This window comes from Acipenser ruthenus, chromosome 28 (genome assembly GCF_902713425.1).
Source record: "Acipenser ruthenus chromosome 28, fAciRut3.2 maternal haplotype, whole genome shotgun sequence".
In the NCBI taxonomy this organism is placed as follows: domain Eukaryota; kingdom Metazoa; phylum Chordata; class Actinopteri; order Acipenseriformes; family Acipenseridae; genus Acipenser; species Acipenser ruthenus.
In genome coordinates this window covers 18,409,161-18,432,943 of record NC_081216.1, presented here as the reverse complement: position 1 = coordinate 18,432,943, position 23,783 = coordinate 18,409,161, and the positions used below count along the sequence as shown (strand labels likewise).

The 23,783-nt window shown below is 35.8% G+C and overlaps 3 protein-coding genes and 1 pseudogene across 7 annotated transcripts; 1 reads left to right on the top strand and 3 right to left on the bottom strand.

Moving 5' to 3' along the window:
- Positions 1-94: 94 nt before the first annotated feature.
- LOC117434777 (NAD-dependent protein deacetylase sirtuin-3, mitochondrial-like) lies at positions 95-5,850 on the bottom strand. 5 transcript variants are annotated; one of them, XM_034057426.2, is made up of 8 exons: positions 5,184-5,473; positions 4,630-4,717; positions 4,355-4,528; positions 4,018-4,250; positions 3,176-3,276; positions 2,527-2,688; positions 1,943-2,155; positions 95-1,765 (listed from the first exon to the last, which is right to left on the bottom strand). In XM_034057426.2, exons 1-8 carry the CDS (start codon positions 5,299-5,301, stop codon positions 1,748-1,750), a joined length of 1,107 nt encoding a protein of 368 aa, XP_033913317.2. In that variant the 5' UTR covers positions 5,302-5,473; the 3' UTR covers positions 95-1,747. The 5 variants fall into 5 exon arrangements, with proteins under 5 accessions (XP_033913317.2, XP_033913318.2, XP_033913316.2 ...); XM_034057427.2 differs by having other exon boundaries at positions 101-1,714; positions 4,630-4,696; XM_034057425.2 differs by having other exon boundaries at positions 102-1,714.
- A 29-nt stretch (positions 5,851-5,879) lies between these two features.
- LOC117434653 (26S proteasome non-ATPase regulatory subunit 13-like) lies at positions 5,880-15,056 on the top strand. Its single transcript, XM_034057249.3, has 13 exons — positions 5,880-6,088; positions 6,877-6,955; positions 7,683-7,717; positions 7,848-7,903; positions 8,362-8,405; positions 8,817-8,903; positions 9,406-9,577; positions 10,478-10,557; positions 11,639-11,764; positions 11,944-12,006; positions 12,197-12,277; positions 13,157-13,273; positions 13,798-15,056. The coding sequence occupies exons 1-13, from the start codon at positions 5,988-5,990 to the stop codon at positions 13,891-13,893; spliced, it is 1,137 nt and encodes a 378-aa protein (XP_033913140.1). The 5' UTR covers positions 5,880-5,987; the 3' UTR covers positions 13,894-15,056.
- Positions 15,057-15,937: 881 nt separating this feature from the next.
- On the bottom strand, positions 15,938-17,776 carry LOC117434654 (cytochrome c oxidase subunit 8B, mitochondrial-like; annotated as a pseudogene).
- A 111-nt stretch (positions 17,777-17,887) lies between these two features.
- On the bottom strand, positions 17,888-21,146 carry LOC117434595 (spexin-like). The gene is made up of 5 exons (XM_034057179.3): positions 21,034-21,146; positions 20,861-20,938; positions 20,709-20,766; positions 20,281-20,364; positions 17,888-18,898 (listed from the first exon to the last, which is right to left on the bottom strand). The coding sequence occupies exons 1-5, from the start codon at positions 21,034-21,036 to the stop codon at positions 18,813-18,815; spliced, it is 309 nt and encodes a 102-aa protein (XP_033913070.1). The 5' UTR covers positions 21,037-21,146; the 3' UTR covers positions 17,888-18,812.
- Positions 21,147-23,783: the final 2,637 nt, after the last annotated feature.

The window sequence follows — 23,783 nt, the reverse complement described above, 5'->3', positions numbered from 1 at the left end:
GCTATTATTGTTTATTATTATTATTATTATTATTATTATTATTATTATTATTATTATTATTAATAATAAAAATAAATAAATAAATAATCATTTAGAACTTGTTTTCCTGCTGTTTCATGTTACTGTACAGACTGCATTTTTTTTTTAAATGCTCTTTAGTTTCACATAATCAGTTTTATATTATGGGCCCACTTTCATGCAGCGTTAAATTGGAGATGCATGAGATAAGGGTCACTAGGTTAATAGAACTAAATTAAAAAGACTCTGCAAGTGTATTCATATGGTAATAAAACATTTGCACAAGGCACTGGATTTACAGCCTTCAGTTTTCCAGGAAAAATTAAAGACACACTAGTACATTATCTATATATAGGGCCTCTGTTTTTTGGTTTTTATTATAATTTTTCTGTTCTTATTTTTAGCTATTTTCAAGATACCCTGAATTTCTTTTTTTTTTTCCTGGGGCATTTGCTTTTTGTATACTGTATGAAATTATTGTATTTGGTTACTTTCCAAAATGCTTGGGCATTTTTTTTTTCTGCCACAATATGTATAGTAACTCAGCAGTGCATGCACACTTAAGTTGTACCTTTTTCCTTTGCTGTCTTCTTCAACTAAATCCTTATGGCCACTGGAACATTCTTTTGGCATTTCATTTACATTTTGTCACAATTTGCAATTTCGTTTTAAATCCTCCCTATATAACTGTAATGTAGCTTTAAATCCCGCGAACAAGTCTCCACTCCTAATCGTAATTTCATTTTAAATCTTGCAAGTGAAGTCTCCAATAGAAATGTAGTAGTTGGGGTGGGTTTAAAGTATTCAGAACGAATCAATGATAGATACAAGTCAGGAAAGAGGGACATTGCCCAACTGCACTGGGAAAGACAATAATGATATCATCGGTTGAATCTTATTTAAATAACAAGCCTCCTCTATTTTAAGGAGTAAGAGCAAGAAGATATAATAGCCTGGTCTACTTTTAAAAGATTCATGCAACTCCATGAAGTAACATTTATTTACAAAAGGCTTGGAAACCATCGTAATTCTTGGATTCTGAAACACCCTGGATTTTCAACTTAAAAATGATGCCCTATTGTTTTTAGTTCCCATAGTGTGACAGTTTGACAGTTCATTGATTTCTGCATTTTAAAATTGTGCATAACTTTCAAACATTCATCACAATGTGTATAGGCAGGTTGTAGGGCAACACATTTGAGCCCAAACTTTTCATCTAACTAAACTTACAAAAACATCATGCTTAAAATCAGGCTTTACAGACAACTCTGATCAGTTAGCCTAAACACATCTAAACACATTTCAATAACAATACCACAGGTAAGACTAGGCTACTGAAATTGGAAAGGGCCATTGTTAATCATGAAACTATCTTGCTTTAATAATAATAATTCAATCAAAGTATTTATTTATTTATGTATTTATTTAGTTTATAGGTTTATTCAATTAATGTATTTTTAATTCTTAAATAAAAAATATAATCTTACAGCTTATGAAACTGTGGCTCCAAACAGTTGCCACACAGGTTTTTGATACATGTATTTAGTTGGTACCTCCTGGTTTACTTTAGTATTAATCCAGGTGAGTTTTGGGGTATTTTCTTATGACATAAAAATCCAACACATTTCCCATATACCAAATATTCGCTATGCAGAAAAGGTGTTAGTCTTCATTCTTCCTTCTTAATACTCTTCAGCTGTAAAAGAAAAAGCAGCTTCTAAGTGATGATTCAAAGCCACTGAACAGCCTGTGGAAAAAACATTCACGTCACCAAAATGCCTGAATATTTCTGTGTTCATGTTGGTACTTAAGTATGAATGACATAGTCTGGTGATATTACTGGCTCCCACAATGTACTGCCTAATATTACGTTTGTTTGATAAGGAAAGAGCAACACAATCTGAAAGCTGTAACATAACCATACCTTTCCAGTTTCCACTGCAATGAGTTTGTTCAGTTCCTCTTTCCAGCCCAGTTTATCAGCAAACCTCTCCACTCCGCTCACCACGTCCCCTAGCTCCAACACATCATTGTGTCTGGGGGCTCGATAGACAAAGGGTCCCACCAGGTCTCGATTGATGAGAACCCGGGGCACGGAGTTCCGCACAGCGCCTGCCAAGCTGGCAAAGGGTTCAACCTGAAAAAAAAGGAACCTGGACATTTTATAACTCTTGTGCTCAACACCAATCTACAGTTTAAACATGAACTACCCCGACTGAAGTCTGATGCTGTACACCTTCATCTTTAGGTCAATAACTTACAATATAGCAGTGATATAACATTAACTACAGTTGTTATTGTATTGTATTGTATACTTCCTCTGAAAGGCAGCACATAACTTATCTCAAATACTTGTGGACCAGTATGGCGGAGAGATCTATTTTAACCTGGCTATGAAAAAGGAAAGCTGATTAAAGGGTAGGTGAATTCATTTTAAAACCTTGGTTACTAAAACTTCTTGCCCTGCCAGTATATCTAGTAAATCATGCTCTTCCCTAGCCCCCTTACCTCCAGGGACGTTCCCATGACGACAAGCAGGTCAGCCAGAGGGAAGTCTGTTAGATACAGGAAGAAGCACTGTGGGAGCTCCTCTCCAAAGAACACAACATCTGGTTTGATGACACCTTTACAGGTGGGGCACTTGGGGACTTTACTCTCAAGTATATCAGCCTGCAGAAGAAAAAAAATACAGTATGAAGTCAAGAACAGGTGCATCGGGCTATGTTCTCAAAACCTAATATAAAAGAAATGCAGTTTTGTTTTATTTTTCTTTACTATAATACATAGTAGCTGGCACATTTTGGTTCTTTTGAGAGATTTTACTTGCTAACAGATTGGCCACTGGTTCCGACAGAGGTTTGTGAATTTCTCTGGTTTAGCTGACTCTACTGAGGTTAATTTAGTTCTTTTTTTTAAATGTGAAATCTGACAACCCTTTCTGTTTTATTTTTTTTTTATTTTTGACAATCTTTATTCTGGTGAAACACTGAGTTTACAGCTTTTACTATAATCTGTCTTAGATAGCAAACAATAATAAAACTGTTACAGACTGTTGCATTGATATTCAAATAAGAGTTTACCTTATGTTATTATAATAATAATACTAATAACAACTACTTTATTGCAGTAAGCAATTGCATTTTGACAAATCACCTACTCTTAAGTCTTCTCCAGGGTATGATGTTTGGCACACGGTGCAGGTCGCTGTAGCAAACATTCCATGGGCCTCCACAAGTTTAGTGGAAGGAATACCTGCCACTACAAAAAAATTAGCATTTTACAAGGCATTCAAATATGAGGCTTGGTGCTCCAGTGGTTAAAGAAGGGGCTTGTTACCTGGAGGTTCCATGTTCAATCCGAGCCACTGTCTCACTGTGTGACAGAGCAAGTCACTTAACCTCCTTGTGCTCCGTCCTTTTGAGGAGGTATAAAACCGAGGTCCTATTGTAAGTGACTCAGCAGCAGTTGTGATGCATCGTTCACCCCCTAGTCTCTGTAAGTCGCTTTGGATAAAAGCATCTGCTAAATGACTAATTAATAATAATAATAATAATAATAATAATAATAATAATATAGGCAATAAAAAGACTTACATTCTCTTTCTGACCTTAGTATACATTGATCTGTTCATGTATAAATATTGGTGGTATTTTGTAATCCATAAAATCTTTTCACACGAGAAGTGAAAACTGAAGGCAAGTACATATTCAGCTGACCCTATTAACAGATCACCAAAATAAACTTTGATATACTCTACTTCTCGAATGTGGACTGACATGTCTTACCCTAGTCTTAAAATTCCTTTGAAATACTATTGGATACACTGTTTGAAATCCCCTGGGGTTATAAATTGGATTCGTGGTGGAAAAGGGTCTATGACAAGAATGATAATTTACTCTGGGTCAAATTTGGTGGAGGGTATTTGACATTTACAGTATCCAAGTCTATATTAACCAAAGACCAATTAACACTCTTCCACAAGTGAATGCGAATGCTTACATCTCTCCAGTCCGTCAATGTTCTGGGTGTAGATGCGGTGCAGCAGCCCCTTGTCGTGCAGGAGTCGAATGAAGTAGTGGGCATAATTGGGTTTGTAATTGCCAGGGTAAAGCTCTTTAGCCAGGGCGAAAAATGGCTTTGGGTTATGGTGGAAATAGTTGATCTCAAATATGGCTTCAGGATAGGGGATATCATACTGCTGGAGGTTATCATATAAACCACTTCCAGGTGACCTATGTAAACAAAAACAATACGTTTAAAGCAGTCTTGACATATAAATAACGAGCTGACAGCTTGCAATGCTGAAATCCACGCAGGGCGGGCTGTGCAGTTTTACCTGAAATCAGGGATTCCACTGGGTGTGCTTATTCCAGCCCCAGCCATCACTACAATCCTCCTGTATTCATTGTGTTTTATCAGCCTGGCGACATCCTCCAACGTCTGCTGCTTCTGGTCACCATCTTTCCCTCCAAACACGCCCCATAATGAGTGGCTGGTGGAAAAGCATCTTCTGAGAGACGACGAATCATAAGAATGAATTAGTTCAAACAAAAATAATCTTTCACTGTCAAGGCTGTCACATCACAAAGTGTCAGGAAGAAACCTACTTACCTATTGTGCCATAACTTTAGTCTCAGGCCTACATATTCCTCTTTACCTTGCTGGAGGAAGCCTGGGCCTTTTGGTGTGACATAGGTAACTTCAGAATACAACGGAGCATTACAAACCGAAGAAAATAAAACTTTTCACACAATTTTACATTTCTGTTTATACCATTCAACGTAATGCATTTTTTATACAGTTGTCCTCTTTGTGGGAATCATATTAAAAGTTGACTTCCGACTGAATAATAGGGTCTAATAATTGCCATACAAAGTATGTACAGTAATTAGATAATATTATTTCCAATGCACATGACATGATTTAAATATCCAGTAGCTGAGTTTACATTATTTCAACTGCATGTTAACGAACGATGTATTTCTTGCATACGTTGTTCTATGGTCCTGGTTCTATCAGATAATTTGCATACATGACGACACACTATTTGACTTCTACGTAACTGGATCAGCACACTGTATGTTAGAAATATCAACAACAAGAACAACAACAACGAATGCATTTTTCATGGCACGAAAAAAATTAAGCATAAAAAAAAACACTACCTTTTAATTTTCTTACACTTAATAATTTTGTAGTTGATTTAAATGTACGATGCAATAACATTCGAAACTGGTCAGATATTACAGAGGTCATCATCTTCACGCATAATAATACATACATACATACAACATTATAAGTGACGCTCTCTACAACTTGTCTTCTTTGCCAAGTCGAAAACAACGAAATAATCTATGTATGTTTTATATACAGCATCACCGACAAATTAGTTGTCCAGCTAGCAATTTTTTTTTTCATCGAGTAGATGTCAACGTCAACGTACAGAATTAAAACAAATCTGTTTTACCGTAAACCCCACAGTATGTGCGTATTTAAATTGTGGTAGTATTTAGAGTGACCGTGTCAATCCTTTCTAATGAAACATTTTATAAACCGTATATAAATTTCCCAAGGTGGAGGAAATTAAATTGAAAAAAATGCTATAATCGACCTAGATAGATAGATAGATAGATAGATAGATAGATAGATAGATATGCATAAGCATTTCTGTATCAAGTTGGATTACAGTTAGTTTACATGTATCATATACTGCGTTTATTATGTGTAAGCCTTTTGAATCTGCTCCTCTACAATAACATTCTAGATAAAGGTTTTTATGTGTATGTTTTATTACTGTATTACTTACTGTATGGACATTGCAAGTGTGTATTAGAGAAATACGGTAGCAATGGCTGTCAGGTCAGTTCCCAGAAAGCTTTGCTTCAGCAGTGTGTTTTTGAGGCTGTGATACAATTTTCTTGTACATTTCATACAGTTAGTAACATTGTCACGAATCCTGTGGTCTCACAATGAAGGATGTTACAGGATTTCTCAAACAGCAGCAGAGTAAAAGCAGCAGTCCCGAACTGGCTACAGAATGGCACACGTTGGAGGAACTCTACAACAAGAAGTAAGGAAGAGAAAACATGCAGAAAATGTATTCTAGAAGTAGACATGCGCTGAGTCATGTAGCCGGTAGAAAGAGAAGGAGTCGAATAGGCCCCGTGTTTTAGAGCCCAGCGTAGAACGAGATGCTCTTGTCTTGTTAATAATAAAATATTGGTGTATTTGTGGGACATTATAAACGCTGTTTTATAATAAAGAAGTCACTCGTTCAGTTTCAGTTTACAAAAATTACATTTTGGGTTTTGAATGGAGTGTGCATTGTATTCTCTAGGAGCTCCGCTGGGTCCTAAAAACACAGAGTAGTAGGCATATATATATATATATATATATATAGATAGATAGATATATATATATATAGATAGATAGATATCTATATCGATTGTATGTACATTTTATATACATCGATTGTATGTGTGTGTGATATATATGAATCACACACACACACATACATATATAAAACACTTTTTTTTTTTTTTTAAAAAAAACATGTTATAATTTCTGTTTTCTTCCTGTGCTATTTATGTGCTGGAAGATGCCATTGATAGATAAGCACGACTGCTCTATCTCTCATGTTTTAAGGCACAATGAATCTTGTGTCCCTGCAACTAAAACCAATGTAAACATACTGAACTGTCAACAAAGTATCCAGTAGGGCACAGAAGAAAGCTGATCTGTATGTAGCACATAGACACCAAATAATGATATTGTTGATTTTAAAACTGAAACCAAGTAATCAGATGGTAAAAGAAAAAAGTCTGACCCACTTGTATTTCTCTGCTCTCACATTGCTAGGCTGTGGCACCAGCTGACCCTCAAACTCACAGATTTTGTCCAGAACCCCTGTTTTGCTGCAGGAGAGGGCCTAATCAAGGTGAGACTTTACTAACATAACTGCTTATGGATATCATTTCACAATTATACAAATGTGCTGCTACTCAGATGAGACCTTCAGCAAAGAAGTTTGTCTCTACACTTGCAGAGGCATTTGCGTGATTTTCTCTTCTCGTGCATGAAAAAACACATGGGATGGCCACCCAAAGTAATCTAATTTAGGGAGCACCCAAAGGAATTAGGGCACTACTCTCTGCAGAAGACCTACCCAGGTAGTTTACTGTTCATGTAGAACAGGATGACATCGCTCACCCTGAAACAGAATCTAAATATTAGAGCTTGAAACTCGCACTGGTTATGTACCCAGCCCTCGGTTTCAGAACTTCCCTTGTTGATATGTGACTAAAATGACCAGGTGCCAGGCATTTAAACAATTATCTCCATGCTTAATCTGTTCTAAACTAATCACAGCATGAAAAAGTCAAACCCGAGTCTAGGTTAATAAATAGGCTTTGATCAAGCATGTGTAAATAATATACTTAATTGAGATCGTTTTTAAACCTAGTATTGGGTGCAGGGCTAGTGCAAGTAAAAAGTGCTGAAAAAAGTTACAGCTTTTAGAATTGGATTGACTTGTATAGTTTTAATTTCATTGTGAAATACATTGTCTGCATGATTGCTTGTTCTGCTCTGTAATTTTAATGTCCAGGTTCTGTTACAGATAATTGATTGTGACAGGTTAATTTTTATTTTATTTTTTCTTTCAGCTTTATGAAAACTTTCTTTGTGACTTTGAGCACAGGTAAGGAATATTGTTTCAAGTTCTTTATCATGCACCAGACATCTGCTTTGATAGCTTTCTGGATGAGTGTGCCTGTGCTGGAGGCTGCTGCTTCTTCACTGGTATATAATGATTTGCTTTGTTCTTCTAGAATCAATCCACTATCCCTTATGGAAATTATTCTCCATGTAGCAAGACAAATGACAGGTGAGAACATCTTCAAATAATTCTTTACAGATTGTAGACAGTGTTCAGAAGTCAAATATATTATATTATAAGATCAAATAATAGGCTGGGTGCTCCATTATTATTATTATTATTATTATTATTATTATTATTTATTTCTTAGCAGACGCCCTTATCCAGGGCGACTTACAATTGTTACAAGATATCACATTATTTTTACATACAATTACCCATTTATACAGTTGGGTTTTTACTGGAGCAATCTAGGTAAAGTACCTTGCGCAAGGGTACAGCAGCAGTGTCCCTCACTGGGGATTGAACCCACAACCCTCCGGTCAAGAGTCCAGAGCCCTAACCACTACTCCACATTGCTGCTCATGCACCTATGCCATTATCAGGAATACTGTGGGCTTGCTGCATTAAAGTTCTTACTACTTAAGTTTATTTAACCAAGTATTTTTTTTTTTTTTTTAATAAAGATCCAAATGTTGCCATATCATTTCTTGAAAAGACCAGGGAAAAGGTAAATAGATTGAAATATACATTCCATGCATTCTATCCATTTCTTGTAATGGGGGGTGGGGGGGGGGGGGGGTATTGGCAATATATGAAACCTTCTTGATCACTAGATATTTGCTTTGCGTCACTGCCATTGCCTCAAGCTTTGTGGCCAGTATATCTGTAAACCCCTGTGTGATCAGTGCTGTACGCAGTGTTATCAGACGTTCCCAAGTTTGTGTCAGGGTGCTAATAATGTGCAATACGGGGCGTTTTATTTATTTTTAAAACCCAGACAACTTGCTTAGTGTCCGTAAAACGCAGATTATTGCATTTATTAATTTTAAAATATGATAGTAAATAAAAAAATGTTAAATAATTATACATTCAGCTGTTGTATTTTCTTAGCATTTCAAATATGTGACTTTTGTTTCAGGTTAAGAGCAGTGATGAAGCAGTGATTCTCTGCAAGACGACCATTGGCAGTCTGAAGTTAGAAATAAACGACTTGCCGGCAACAAAGGTGAAAGCACATCTACATTTTGATTAAAGATGCCGTTTTAGAATGAGTTTATACATTTCATTACTATAATATTGTTGAGTAGGAGGTTTCCTTCTCAGTTTTCCTAAACTATGCCAACCAAAAACTTATAATTAGCATTATTAATCTCCCACTGCATTAAAAAGCTGCCACTTTTACAATTTGTTCCTAGTTCCATAGTTCCAAGTGCAGTAAACTTGACTGTATGTGTATATGTGTGTGTTGTGTATATATATATATACATTCCAATAAAATGTCATGTAGGAACCATCACAGCCCATGTCCTAATCACATTCAAGAAAGCCATTAAAAAATGATATGCTGCATGAAAACAGTGCTCCATATTTAGTATTAGTAAGCGTTTACGTTTCATTAAATAAAAAGCAAGAAATACAGTATCTCTCTTTAAAATTGTTCTCTACTGCCATTAAAGATGTACAGCTGTGGGCTGTTGTAGTGAGTGCTCTTGTTTGTTTGAATATAGAAATTGATTGAAGAGGTTGAGGAGATGCTTAATAACCTTCCTGGGGTGACATCAGTCCACGGCCGATTCTATGATCTCTCCAGCAAATATTACCGCATCATAGGAAACCACGCCTCCTACTACAAAGATGCTTTGCGCTACCTGGGCTGTGTGGATGCGAAAGACATACCAGGTAACACATGCCTATCACTGTCCTTATTGACTTGTTTGACAAGAGCAGCGTAGCAGTTTGACTTCCTCAGCATCAAATAGAGATTGGTACAATTAATACTGTTTCTTATCGTCTTTAATTTAGAAATTGCTTCACATTTTTCTCTTCTGACTCTCTTGGTATTCTATATAATGTGACATTGTTTTTGCGCCTGAAATATAATTTCTCTGTTTCATTGGTGTCTGGTTCTGTCTTTCTTTCACCACTTTTTTCTGTGTAATTATTGCAAAACCAAACAGAGTTTGCTTAAATATGTGGACTTTACTTACTTTGAAATTCACTGTGTGCTAAGACAAGTTTGTAGTTTTAAAATTCTAATATAAATACATTATTTTGTAATTATTATTCATACACATAAGTAACTTTTACTTGCTCTTTAAATCCTAAATGCCTAAAATCATAAAAAAAATGAACAGTTATACACTTACTTTGAATTTTAGGTTCCTATTAATGCACATTTAGGCCCAGGATATGCAGGATTTAGACCCCTTCAAAACCATGAAATTCGATTTCGGTGGGGGGCGTTGCCACTTGCGCCCGTGCTAGGGGAGGACCCCCATAACCCCCCTGCACCCACGCTGGGGGAGGACCCCCATACCCCCCTGCCTTCTACTTGGGATTTCATGCCTCCTACTTTTAAATGAAAAGCCTGGTATAATTGATATTTTGAATAACTGACCAATCTGTTTTTGTTTTATTTTCTAATCGCAAAGAACCTAAGGTTCATATTTAAAGAATTGACACTTGCGTGAACTCCCACTCAGATTCTTGCTAACAGTATTGTTAGGAGAATGAAGTCCTGCTGTTTGTTAATAACACTACAAGCTGCTGACCTTGACAATCCAATATCCTCTCTTCCAGAGGCAGAGCAGCAGGAAAGAGCCTTCACTCTGGGACTGGCTGGCCTGTTAGGGGAGGGCGTTTACAATTTTGGAGAGCTTGTAAGTTATTTTCATATCTGAATTATTATTTTTTTTTGTATGCATTGATTTGAGGAGTTACTCACTGAGACTGGGTCACAGACTAGAATAAGTTTACTTAATGTTATCTTCGGTAAGGTATCCTGAGATTAGTACCAATTATTGCAGTGGTGGGCAACCCGCAGCCCGCTTGGGGTACTATAATGGCCCTTGCCACCTTGCCAAGCTTACTGTATAAAGAAACTGAGCATTGAAATTCTAATATAGAGCCGTGTAACTCTGAGGTGGAACAGATCTGTGCACTAAAACAAGCTGTTTTTCTGTGTTTCTGACCTAGTCCCAGGATAATTTATGCAGCAGAGGAAGGGTCTCTCTTTATCTATGTGATGTCAGGCAGTCTAACTTTACTATACCAAACCAGTGTTTAAAAAAAAAAAAAAAAAAAAAAAGTATTCAAGATTGTCAACACACAGAGCGTATTATGAACAGCTGTAACTAGAAATTATAAAAACAGAACTGCAATATACTTTTTAAATAATCACACACATTAACACACAAAATATCCTAGACTGATGATACTTTTTTGGTGGAAATTAAATTACGATATTCTGCTTTCTTATCAATCAGTGGAAGTGCCAGTCAGTTTATTAATTTATTAAGGGTGTCAGAGTCAAACACACCAGCTGCTTCAAAAAGTGATGAGGACAGTGGAATAAATAACCGAAAAATTAGCAAAAGACTGGCTGATGGAAATCTCTGTGCTAAGCTACCCAGTCTTCAAAAAGCTGGTGGAAACTTTGTTATTCAATTGAAATGGTAACATTGCTTATATTTTAGTCTGGAATGTATGTATTTTTTTATTTCATTTGCTATCAAATATATTGGTTGTTCCTTTATATCTGAATCTGGGTGCAGTGGACCCCACAGGATCCTCAGAGGGTTAAAACAACCACACATGTTAACATGTTCATGAACCAAAGTCAAGCCCCTCGTAGCACCTCGGAATTTGTATTGATGTAATATTGCACTTTGCTGAAATGTGTTTTGTATTTCCATTCTGCTGTCGTCTGACCTGCTGCTGTTGTATTTGTTCCTTGTGCAGTTAATGCATCCCGTGTTGGAATCCCTGAGGAGCACAGATAAACAATGGTTAATAGACACGCTTTATGCTTTCAATAGTGGAAACGTGGAAACGTTTCAGTCTTTTAAGACTGCATGGGGACAACAGGTAAGACATTTTTAAACCATATTCACTTAAATTAAGGAAGCAATAGCAGAGACACTGATTTGTCTGCACCTATAGTGTACTAAATTAGACATACACCCACCCTCAATTGCTTACCCAAATATATAAGATTTTTGGGGATAATGTCTGGGTGTTTTTTATTTTATTTTTCCCTTTAACAGCCTGACCTTGCAGCCAAAGAATCAAGCCTGATGCAAAAGATCCAACTTCTCTGTCTCATGGAGGTAAGGGCTATAGTTTCCAAACAATCATACTATGAGGCCAGATTTATAACAGGATAACTTTTCTAACAAAGTGTGGCTTTGTTTTCACCAGGTGTAGTACTGGAATTTGTTATAATGCAATGTTGCATGCATAAGAGAAACTGTTTATTTCTTTATTTTATTTCTTTATTTTTTTCATTAATATTACCAGATGACTTTTACTCGTCCAGCCAACCACAGGCAGCTAACCTTTCAAGAAATTGCCTTGAGTGCTAAGGTTCCAGTAAATGAGGTGAGTTTATTTGGTATGTCCCTGTTACATGCTATACAAGTGAGAGTTCAGATTCCTGGGACCCATTTCACAAAAGCGATTTGCCACGATTCGCAATCCCAAGCACCTTGCAAATAAAAAAAAAAAAATGGGTTTAAGAAAACTTTCGCAGGGCTTCATCATCGCCGATTTTCACTAGAAACCTGCAGCAGCCAGACGGCAGCCGCAAGTAGCATTTTTTATCGCAGATCCTGTTTTAGGATATACCATGGCGCTCCTACTACTAGCTCGCTGTGGAACTGTACACTTTATTGAACTTGTCTGTATCTTATACCAAAATACCAGTTTATTTAGTATGATAATAGCCGTATTGGGCAGATTACATTGCTTTAAATTGGTGCAACAATGCCATGCAACAATTATTACATTAATAATAATAATAATAATAATAATAATAATAATAATAATAATAATAATAATAGCTTTCCTTTGCAATCCTGCCATTGTGTATTTACCTAATCAGTCACTATGCCTTAAAATCGATTACCGAGTTTTCACTCATCGCAGATCGCAAAAGAGTGAACGCAAGCAACTGTACTTGCGAAGTGCTTTATGAAACGCATGCAGCGCAGACCTCTGCATCCTCGCAACCTCATCGCAAGCACATCGCAATCGCAGGGCTTTTGTGAAACGGGCCCCTGAACACCAGTACGTTGGTTGATACTACATGCTTAATCTTTCTTGTTTTGTCAGTGGAGACACCGATGATGATCTCTTTCAAGTGGCATGACCATAACCTTGCTCCTCTCCTGAATTATTTCATTGCTTTAGAATTGTTTGAAATGCTGTTCATGCAGTAAACTCATCGAAACTCAGTCCATGTGCCCTGTGTGTTTGCAGGTGGAGTTGTTGGTGATGAAGGCCCTGTCTGTTGGTCTGATAAAGGGCAACATTGATGAGGTAGACCAGAGAGTTCACATGACCTGGGTACAGCCAAGGGTACTGGATCTACAACAGGTAAGTCTACTTCTTGTCTTGCTGTGTCATTTATTGGATTATTCCACCTTATTTCTTTGTTCTGTTAAACCAGTTTTATTTAGTTGGCTTAGTGATGATTATCAGTCTTTTATACTTTAGTCACTCAGTCAAGTGCAATGCATGCTTTACAAAGCACCTTTGCATTAAATAAAGACTGCTGATACAACAGCTGTTTGCACATACCAGATCCTGTTAAAAAAATCTAAATTCAAGATTAGTGAAATATGGATTGGTATACATGAAACCTTCTTTTTCTGTAGTTTTATTTTTTATTTTGTGTTTGCGTTGTTAAACAATTCATAAACATGCATGCAGACTAACAAGTATGCATATTCAATGCTAATGCAAAACCTGCAGGCACATGACACAGAAAATATAATAATAATAATAATAATAATAATAATAATAATAACATATAAACTATAGTCCTATCTAATACATGTTTTTAAATGAGTGCATTCGTCATCTGAAGCAGTGTACCCATGCCTTCTGATGTGTTTCAGATTAAGGGAATGAATGATCGCTTGGACCTCTGGTGTGGAGATGTTAAAAATACAGCCATGCTGGTGGAACATCAAGCACACGACATCCTGACATAAGCCTGCTGTCAGCTCTGTAAAGTTCTATGATGTTATTGTTAACACAGAGTGTTGCATAGTGGAACTTGGGGGATGTTTTTAAACTATCTGAAATTGTAATACTGGTGAGACTCCCATATATATGTTTCAGAACAGTGACTGTGAAACACACAACAGTAGCAGTCGACATGATGAAATAATGGAAATTCTTCCTTTTTTATATATACTATTTGGGGTGCCATATGTTTTTATGGCTGTTTTTAAGATATGTTTTAAATTTCAGCATTTCTTTTATTTCTTTTTTTTGTATAAAGCATATTTCCAGTAATACTGTACTTTGCTCATCATAGTCAAGCACAGTGCCAGGAACTAAAGTAAGAGTTGGAATGTTCTAATACACAGATAGCCCAAAGTAAGGGATGTTCAGAAATGGTCTTGATGTTTCTGCACCATGTAGACTAAAGATAGCTAGCTAGAATTTTTTCAATAAAATAAGTCATTTTTATATATATATATATATATATATATATATATATATATATATATATATATATATATATAATTACTAAAAACAGTAGGGTACCACATTTATTTTATCAGGCTAGTTTTTGTTCAACCCTGAAATGAGACTAGCTTTATTACAAGCTATATGATTTTTATAAACAAAATTATATGTTCGTATGACAGCCCATTTGTTTTCAGCCCCATTGAAAGCATTGATTCCAGTGTCGTCGTCTCTGAGCTGTCTCATACAGGTCTACAGTGTAGAGATCTCTTCCTACAGAAGCAGTTTGTTTGGAAAAAATGTCTTGGGGGACGCACACATTGTTCAGAAATGGCAGGAGAAAATAAATATATTTTTACTGTTTTTTTTTTTTTTCAAATTTAGAAATCAGCCGTTGGCGATATAACAAGCCTTTCTTCCATGCTGTAGTAGAATACATTTAAATCTTTTTTATGGTTTTAAACATAAACAACAAACAGAATGAAACAGTCAGATAGTGGTCTTCTGACGTTTGCTGATTTTTTTTCTCCTGACGATATCTTGACAAGTGCTGTCAGTGGTTTGATGGAAACAGGTGTGTGACTCTTATGTGTGTGTTACCTTTCTGTCTTTGGCCAACAAACTGTCACCCTCAAGAAATGCTTTCAAAATGCAAATAAAAGACACAAGTGTGTTGGTAGTCTCTGTGTATTGTACTTCTGTTTTTTGCTTAGTTTCCAGGAGCAGCTATACAGCACTAGCCATGCTGTCTGTATTTAAATCCACTCAATGCAGCTATTAATAAGTAGATCATTTGAAATTGGGATTGGGGGAAATATGAACTATTACTGTAATGCATCTATAACTCAACACTCAAATAAAAGATTGTTAAACTTATGTACTATGCCGAAACATTTGTCTACTTAAGTTATACCTTACTGTATTGTAGAGTATTCCCCATTTACAAAGCTGTCATCAGGAGCCATGTGCTCTTTGGCTTCCTCTTTATAAATAGAATAGTGGTATTGTAATGGCATTAATGTGCAAATGGAAGCCACAGCCATTACAAAACTACCCCAAAGTTAATTTACCCTTAAAGGAACTTACTTTGATTTTTCAACATTAAAGTATTTTGAAATACAATAATACAAGCTTTGTACAGGCTTCAGCATAATGAACACACTAGAAGATCTTAACTGTTGGCTGTTCTTATTTTACAAAAATGTTAACTATGTTTTCTTCTGCCAAACAACAACAGCTGTATACAAAGGGTTATGATAAATAGGTTACTCTCCCCAGAAACCAAAACCGTATTAATGCACCTGTTGTCAATTTGTAATGGAAGGACATTTTAAACTGGAGCAAAACCAAGACTTTGAAAACGAAATGAAATTACAATTTTGGAACTGGTTTGATAAAAGGTGTTGCGATTTGTTCCACCACTTAATTTCATAATATTGAATGGTTTGCACTCAATCACTCAATTAATAATAATAATAATAATAATAATAATATTTATAACAATACAAGTTCCTTGCAGAATATTATCAAATAAAACGAGAAACAAGCATCTAAGTTTGGTTACATTTTAATGATAAAAGGGTATTGAGAGCATAAAGCAGATACATTCACGTCTCGGTGGACTTGCTGTCGGTTTGGGAAATGCTGAGACACGGTCGCTCTGGGTTGCTGACGGCCTCGATCTTCAGCTTGGTTTCTTGATCAGGGTCTGCGTTTGAAATCCTCCAGGTTAGACAGGACCCAGCCCGCGGGAAGAAAGATGGTCACGAACATCGAACCCATGGCGAATACGTGTTGCTGGAATGTACAGTTATTGTATTCACATACCGCTGAAACAAGACATTCTAACTGCATATTGACTAGAATTTGGTTTAGGAGGTTAGGTGTTTAGCTTTATTGACACTCAACTACATGACGTTTTGCGTCATTACCTTTGTTAAATGTTAAAATGGGATCATGTAATACAGACATTATTTTTAGTAACAAGGTGACACTAATGTATGAGATGGTTTCACTGTAATTTTATAGAATATATGGTTGGCTTCACAGGCTTTATACATACATTATCTATCTATCTATCTATCTATCTATCTATCTATCTATCTATCTATCTATCTATCTATATATATATATATATATATATATATATATATATATATATATATATATATATATATATGTATTGTCCCTTGGGGTATACATATTCAAAGATAAGGTGTAACGAATACACTTCTACTGCTTTTTTTTAGCTGCTTTCCCTCATTTACAAAGTGCATGGTATTCTATATTAAGTAAATAAACTATTTATTTTAAACAGTAGCTGATGTTTCTTTGTGTTAATTGGTACGGTATTATGCAAAGAAGACAACAAATGTCGTTTTAGGGCAATAAGAAATAAACAGTTTTCATACTTTTTACTAGGCTGTATAACATTAAATTATAGAATAATGTTACAGTACTTCTATATACAACAAACCACAATTTGGTCAATACCCATTTTATTAACTAAAATATTACTGTTATATTGATTTGTTGTGTGTGCTGCATTAACTTTGCAACACGCAATAAGAACGCGGGTTCTTGGCTACATGCTACCAACAATTTATATCAAAGCAGTAATGACGCGAAACTGAATCTATTACACATTTGAAGTGACCTTTTTCCTTGAGCAGTCGGCTACGTGAACTAACTTTAATGAACAATGGCGTAAAAGGCATGGGTTATAAAGTTGGATTTATTACAATTTACAAGGCACGTGCAAACGAAAAGGTTTAACCACAAAAACTATAGAAATAAAATCGCCAGATTATATTGAACTATTTAACCCTTATAGTTGTATACAAAAACAGCTTCCACTTACAAACAGCCACCAGATGCGGTAAAAGAGTATTTTCTTTAATACCAATAAATCATGTAAATAATTCTTAACAAATAAATACTTACAGCCGGGGTGATAACGTATTTTGCAGGTTTGGTGGTAATGCATACTTTTGGAATAATCTGCTGTCTCAAGGAGGCATTCACTTCAGCAGCCGAAAGGTGCGAGGGAACACCGACATATCGTAATCGTTGCTTGCTTTGGTCTTGAAAAGTGAAAATTCGTATTTAAAAACTTTTTTTTTTTTTTAAGGTCAGTCTCCCAGCAGTAGAGGCTGGTCGGAAAGTTTTTGAATGCCCTTCAACAGCAAACAGTTTGCAAGTTTTTGTTATTTTGCCAAGTGTAATATAAGGTGGATATAAAGCGTGTATGCATATTCAATTCCCATCGACTAATATGGGCTTACTGCATTCTAATTGGTTGGCAGTTTCTGGCCTAGACCAGAGATAAAAACTTTAACCGAGGTCGTGAATCCACTCTTCTGCGGTTCCTGCTGTTTATTCGGTTCGATATATAATGATAGCAATGTAGACCTGTTTTAATCAATCTTTATTTTCCATTTTTCATTTTATATATATATATATATATATATATATATATATATATATATATGGGGGGGGTGTGGTGTGAATGACAGACATGTACCGCCACAACGTATTTTTTTTCATTACTGTCAGCTGTTTTAGAACTTTGAAAGCAATTCGACAATACAGATTAAATGTTTTTATTATATTAGCCTAGCCCTATATGCGACCACAGGCTACATTAGTGGTGGGTTCAAGTTGAGGTCTCTCACCACTGAAGCAGCTTCATGACTATGTGGTTGGATATTGTCTGATTGTCCATATAAAGTGCCTGTGTCATTATGATTATGTTTGTGGGTAATTTGCACACAAGATAAGGTGAGTGTTAGTTTGAGGTTGTGTAGTAAAAACTCAACCCCACAGGCACCTTGCTGGGTTGGTAGCAGTTGAGTTGCAGGGTTCATGACCCAACTGTATACAAATACAAGTAACATGTCAGTTCAACCGGGGACAACTTATATATACGAGACCCCTCTGCGTGGCACAGATGTATTATGGAAACCTCCATTAGAAAAAAGGCATGTAAGCCCACAAAATGCTCTATATTGCTAATTTAATGTGAGTATAGCTTAATACACAGTCCACATATGTTTTCTCCCTTATTTAGCTAGTTACAGTTGATGTGTTTGTCTAGAACACACATATCATACAACATCTATTACCAAACACAGTTACTGTAATTCAATAATACAAATAAGAATGCCCAAATAAAAACTAACCCTAAATAATCTTTTACTCAAACATTTTAAAAGGCATTATACAACCTTTGAAGCAAAAAAGAAAATGCATTATGCCGCTAATACAGGGAAATGCCCATAGGTTTATACAGTACGAATACAAAACAGTAATTTGTTTCAAGATGAAAACGTGGTTGGTAACATGTACAAAGACCACGTTATTGTTGCTGCACAAACAATAAGTGTGCTTCTTCACTTATGAACAAGAAAACTGAAGACCAGTAATGATTGTTTTGTTATTCCAGATATCGTATCTCTATATTTTCAGCTGTTAACATTCTTCTGATGTTTCTGAATCCTATTGCTCTTGATTTTCGGTATCCTGAATAGAAAAATATGATGATCCATCATTTAATCATTGTTAGGCTGCTGGAACATAAGGGGCTTACACCCAGGCTAGATCTCACCCTGTCAATTGCAGGGTTTTTTTCCCCCCCTCTGGACACTTATCACTCTTCCTTAAATGCACTTTACTTGCTCTTATCTGCCCCCTATTTTACTGCATTTAATCCTGTACTTTAGAGTACTGTAATCTGTCACAAGTGTTATTTAATCTGTAGTATTTTGTATTTAATTATATCTTGATGTAACTATCACTGACAGTGTTATCTGCTCCATTATTGAATGGTATTTTGTTATACTTGTACTTGCTAGAACCAAAGTCATTGTATTTTTATCTTGCTCCTAATTGTATCATTACTTGTACTGTGATTCTTGAAATGTATTTTTGTTTACGATTGTAAGTCGCCCTGGATAAGGGCGTCTGCTAAGAAATAAATAATAATAATAATAATCAATGAAGACTATCTTCAGCTCAGTGTTGGTTCTATATACCACATTGAGTCCCTGTAGAAATGCTTTCCAATCAAGATATGTTCTGTACTTTTCTACAGTCTTTCTTATGCAAAAATGTTTATTAGAAAAGGAACACTTTCAATATATATGATGCACACAAGCAACATGGACGTGACAATAGGGTTCATTACACAAGGTAGTGGTGCAGGGTGTGATCTCAATTCAATTTTCAATTTATGGAAACTGAAAAGTTAACATTGATCATGGAGCAGAGTTACTGAAAGTATACTTTACCATCTGAGTTGTATTTAGATGTATTTGCCCTGTTTAATATCCTATTGTGTGTGTTCTCTGACATATTCTATTGTTGCTGTTGCGTAGGTCATTGTTTACCAGGATTACACAGTCATGTCATTTTCAACCAGTTGGTCTGCTTCTGAAAAGACTGCATCCCTGGATGCCTGATTTGAGGTACAATTTCTGACTAGGAGTGTGCTGCTTAAATTTCAGTAACCTCTGGGTTTTGAAATCCCCAGCACTAGTTGGAACACACACTTTGGGGTTTCCTTAGTGGACATCATAAACTACTGGTTGTACAAGTGTATTGTAATGTTTTCTTAAACCAAACAAAACCAGTTCTTGAATCAGGAAAAGGAGGTGGAAAGAGAATCACAGAGACCTGTTGTAAAGTACAATCAGTGCATTGATGTGGTTAAATGATTGAAACAATGTTAGGCTTCTGTGCAAACTGAATATCAATCCAAGAGAAACACAGATATATTGTAGTACCTTAACCTTAATAATACATGTACATAGATACATACATACATGCATACATACATGCATGCATACATACCAGTACACTTTACTACTTGAACTGATGATTAAAATATTGTAATCAAAAAATACCTTTGAGAAGCATATTCAAGTTATTCGCGTCAAATTTGTAAAACTGATCCTCTTCATCATAATCTGACGCATATCTCCTGCCGTCTGTAAGAAATAAAACTACTGTTTCAGTGCAAAAAACAAAAACAAAACAAAAACCAGCAAAACACTGCCTATGAATAGGTTAGTTTCAGTTGGGAAAGTTTTACCATTCTCCCTTAAACTTTCATGTCGTATTTACCCATAATGCATCCTCTTTTCCTACTAATTCATATAGTAAGTATTGTTTACAGTAAGTTGTCCGTGTCCCTATATCATTGCTTATAAAACAGTGTATCACATATTGTTTCGAATTAGGTAATGTATGCATATCTTTTAATACAATAGTTTAGTTATTCAGAAATCTATTAATGTTCCAAGAATTTATGTTGTTAGTTTTTTAAACTCACATCGTCCTTTAAGGTACATCATTGCTTGTGGACCCCAGTTTTTTGCATTGACTCTGCTCTACGGGATACAAAAAGTTAAAGTTAACTAGACCGTTACCGGAAAAATAAAAAACCTTTAAATAAGTACAATGTATAAAAAATAGTAAACTTACCTTTGAAGCACATCGTGTTTCTGCCACCAGAAACAGTAATACAACTGTACATGTGCACATAAAAGTGGTTCTGTTGTTCTGCAAATAAATAAAAAAAATAATAATAAAAACAAAGTGTGTGGGGTTTTTTTTTTTCAATCTTAAAATACAATACAATAGTTTATTACTCTTACCATTTCTGCAAAAATTGGTGGCGTTCCTTAGTAGCTGTTAGAGACCCACCGTGCCCACTAGTGAACTAGTGGTAGCGAACTCAAACTACTCGGATACAATGGGAGCTCTGATTCAATACCACCTTTCCGCCAGTCGCATCTCCAAGCAATTTATATGAACCTGAACAGGAGTGATTACGTCAAGCTTGTTCCAACACTAACAGCTGTAATTAATATAAATAGCTCGTCGATGTGGAACAAACACTAGCACGTTATATTTAGTTTTCTTATTTTTAATTATTTTCCGAATTAAGTTTTTCACATCCCATAGATTAACCTTCTGGGCATTGTATTTTGTTATAAAACAGAACGTGTTGACAATCCATGTTGTTTACATTCTCCAAAGGTAGCTTTAATTGTAGGGAAACAAGCTCTGCCCCTGTCTGCCACATATTCCATCTCATAAGAGTGCCAATGTTACGCTTGCAATCTTTTTACATTGACATAGAAAAATATTGTTTTGCACATTTGACAGGAAACAAGAGGTAATATTTTCAATAAGCTTGTAAAGTAAATGCTGTCTTTAAATCAGTTTCAATATTATGGGGCTCTACACCTTTCAATATACACCTTGTCCATGGTTGAGGGTTATAGTGCAACTGTAGCACGTCTATGGCTTGTTACAGTAGATTGCACATGCAGACTCCATCCATCATGACCTGCTTGCGACCAGAGTTTTCGGTGGTGATTTTCTGCAAACACTGCCATCCATAGGAACATTGTCTTGAGGGAAAGGCTGATCAATGCAACCACTCATGGACATCATGCCCTTTGTGAAGCCAAGAAGATCCTTCTGCTTTCCCATCATTGTTGCTGAACAGTTACACACAAATCTCACACAGCCTATAAAAAATCTAGTGTATCACACGCCCATCCATGTTTGCATACTTTGCAGAGTTTTTTTTTTTTTTTTTTTTAAATAATCTTACATACATTATATGATAGTTTGGCCATCAGTACAGTTGTAAAAAATATTACAAATGCTCTTGATGGCCATTGATTCTTGGTTTGTGTATGAAGTTACCATAAGAAAATATTTGAAATGAACCATAGCGGCATACTATTAATTTTGTTGACTGGCAATGAAGCAGGAATTCAGATCTCTACTTTTACATACATAGGCATGTAACAATGCTTCACATCTGCTTGCACGAAAAAATAACTCTCTAGAATCTCAATGCTAAACCATTGGATTGTACTGCATCAGCAGAAAGATCCAGTGTAATTGACATGAGCCAGGTACAGTATCGAGAGTGAACAGTTCATTTTCCTTGACCATCTTTGGCTGTGCATTGTGGCAGTGGGATTCTTCCCCGCGGTGGTCTTGTGATGTGATGTGCACTCCGTAACTTAGTGAAAATCTTAACAAAGGTTTCGACTGCAAATCTTTATCCATGTCTACCATTGAAGAAAATGTTTACGAGTCATGTTAAATTACGCTCCTAGGACTTTCTGTGCCATTTACAAAAAGTTGTTAGCAGGTAGTTCCATCATTCTTTGGTGTTGTTCTGCTCTTCACTGTAGCCATGGTGATGATGTGAATTACTTAAGGTAATTTCCTTCCTCTGTCGTTGTAATTTAACACAATCATTAGTTATTAATATGGTCCTCGTTATGATGAAATTGACATAATACTACTACCCACTGTATTCCCAATGGTGATTTAACAATGAGAAATGAAAGAGGTCCTGCTAAATACATTAATTATATTAATTTAGATTATACGGAGGTAGCAAGCCATTACTAAGATAATTATCTCAACAAAAACAGAAAAGGAGCCTAATGCTAATATGTACGTATGTGCATAGAGTAGGTTTATCACTTAATCTTTTTTTGTCTAATTTAGAACTGGAGGATGCTAATTTGTCAAAATGCCTGCAAAAGTACAAATATTAATGGGTTTTATGAATACTCTTTTCGTTCTAACCTTTGCAATTAATCGGTAAATACAGTACTCCTTAACTACAAGCTTTGATAAAAATAAAAATCCAGCAAGGTGCTTTAAGTTTGTGGCTGTATCCAGCCAACCTTACTAGCTATAAGGTTGTGAATCAGTAAACTGTTCTAGCTCAGTGTATATAGAAAACTGTGAACTTAAAGGGTGAATCTATGAAATGGAATTGACTTCTTATAATTTTATATAGTGCAGGGGTCTTCAACCCTGGTCCTGGAGAGCCCCAATCCTGCAGGTTTTATAGGTGTCTTTTTACATCATCAGTGGCTAAAGATCTGGAACACGTGTTAATCTTGACTAATTAAGCCAATAATTAGTTCAAAAGTAACGGAGAGCTCAGTTGAAACAGAAACCAGAAGCCCCTGTAGCTCTCCAGGACCCGGGTTCGAGACCCCTGATATAGTGCCTAGAGCAGCAGATCAAAATACAGCTCTCACTTAGGTAATTAAAATAGGGCTTTGTACACCAGGGTTATATAAAGGATTAAAAGCATCACCTCTAATGGCATTATCAGCAATTATGAAAGTTAAAAGTTAAAAAATTCTGATTGAGCATTTTGAAGTTATGGATCAATACATGTTGATTGTGCAAGGAATAGGGTTATTAGTGTATTTATATCTTTGAATATCTGTAAAAACACTACAGAACCTGAAGAGAATACATCTTTTGGAGGATTGTGTCAGCCATTTTGTGCATGTACACCCAACCAAATTAATTTAATATTCTGAACCGTAGGTGTCCCAGTTCAAAATCAAAT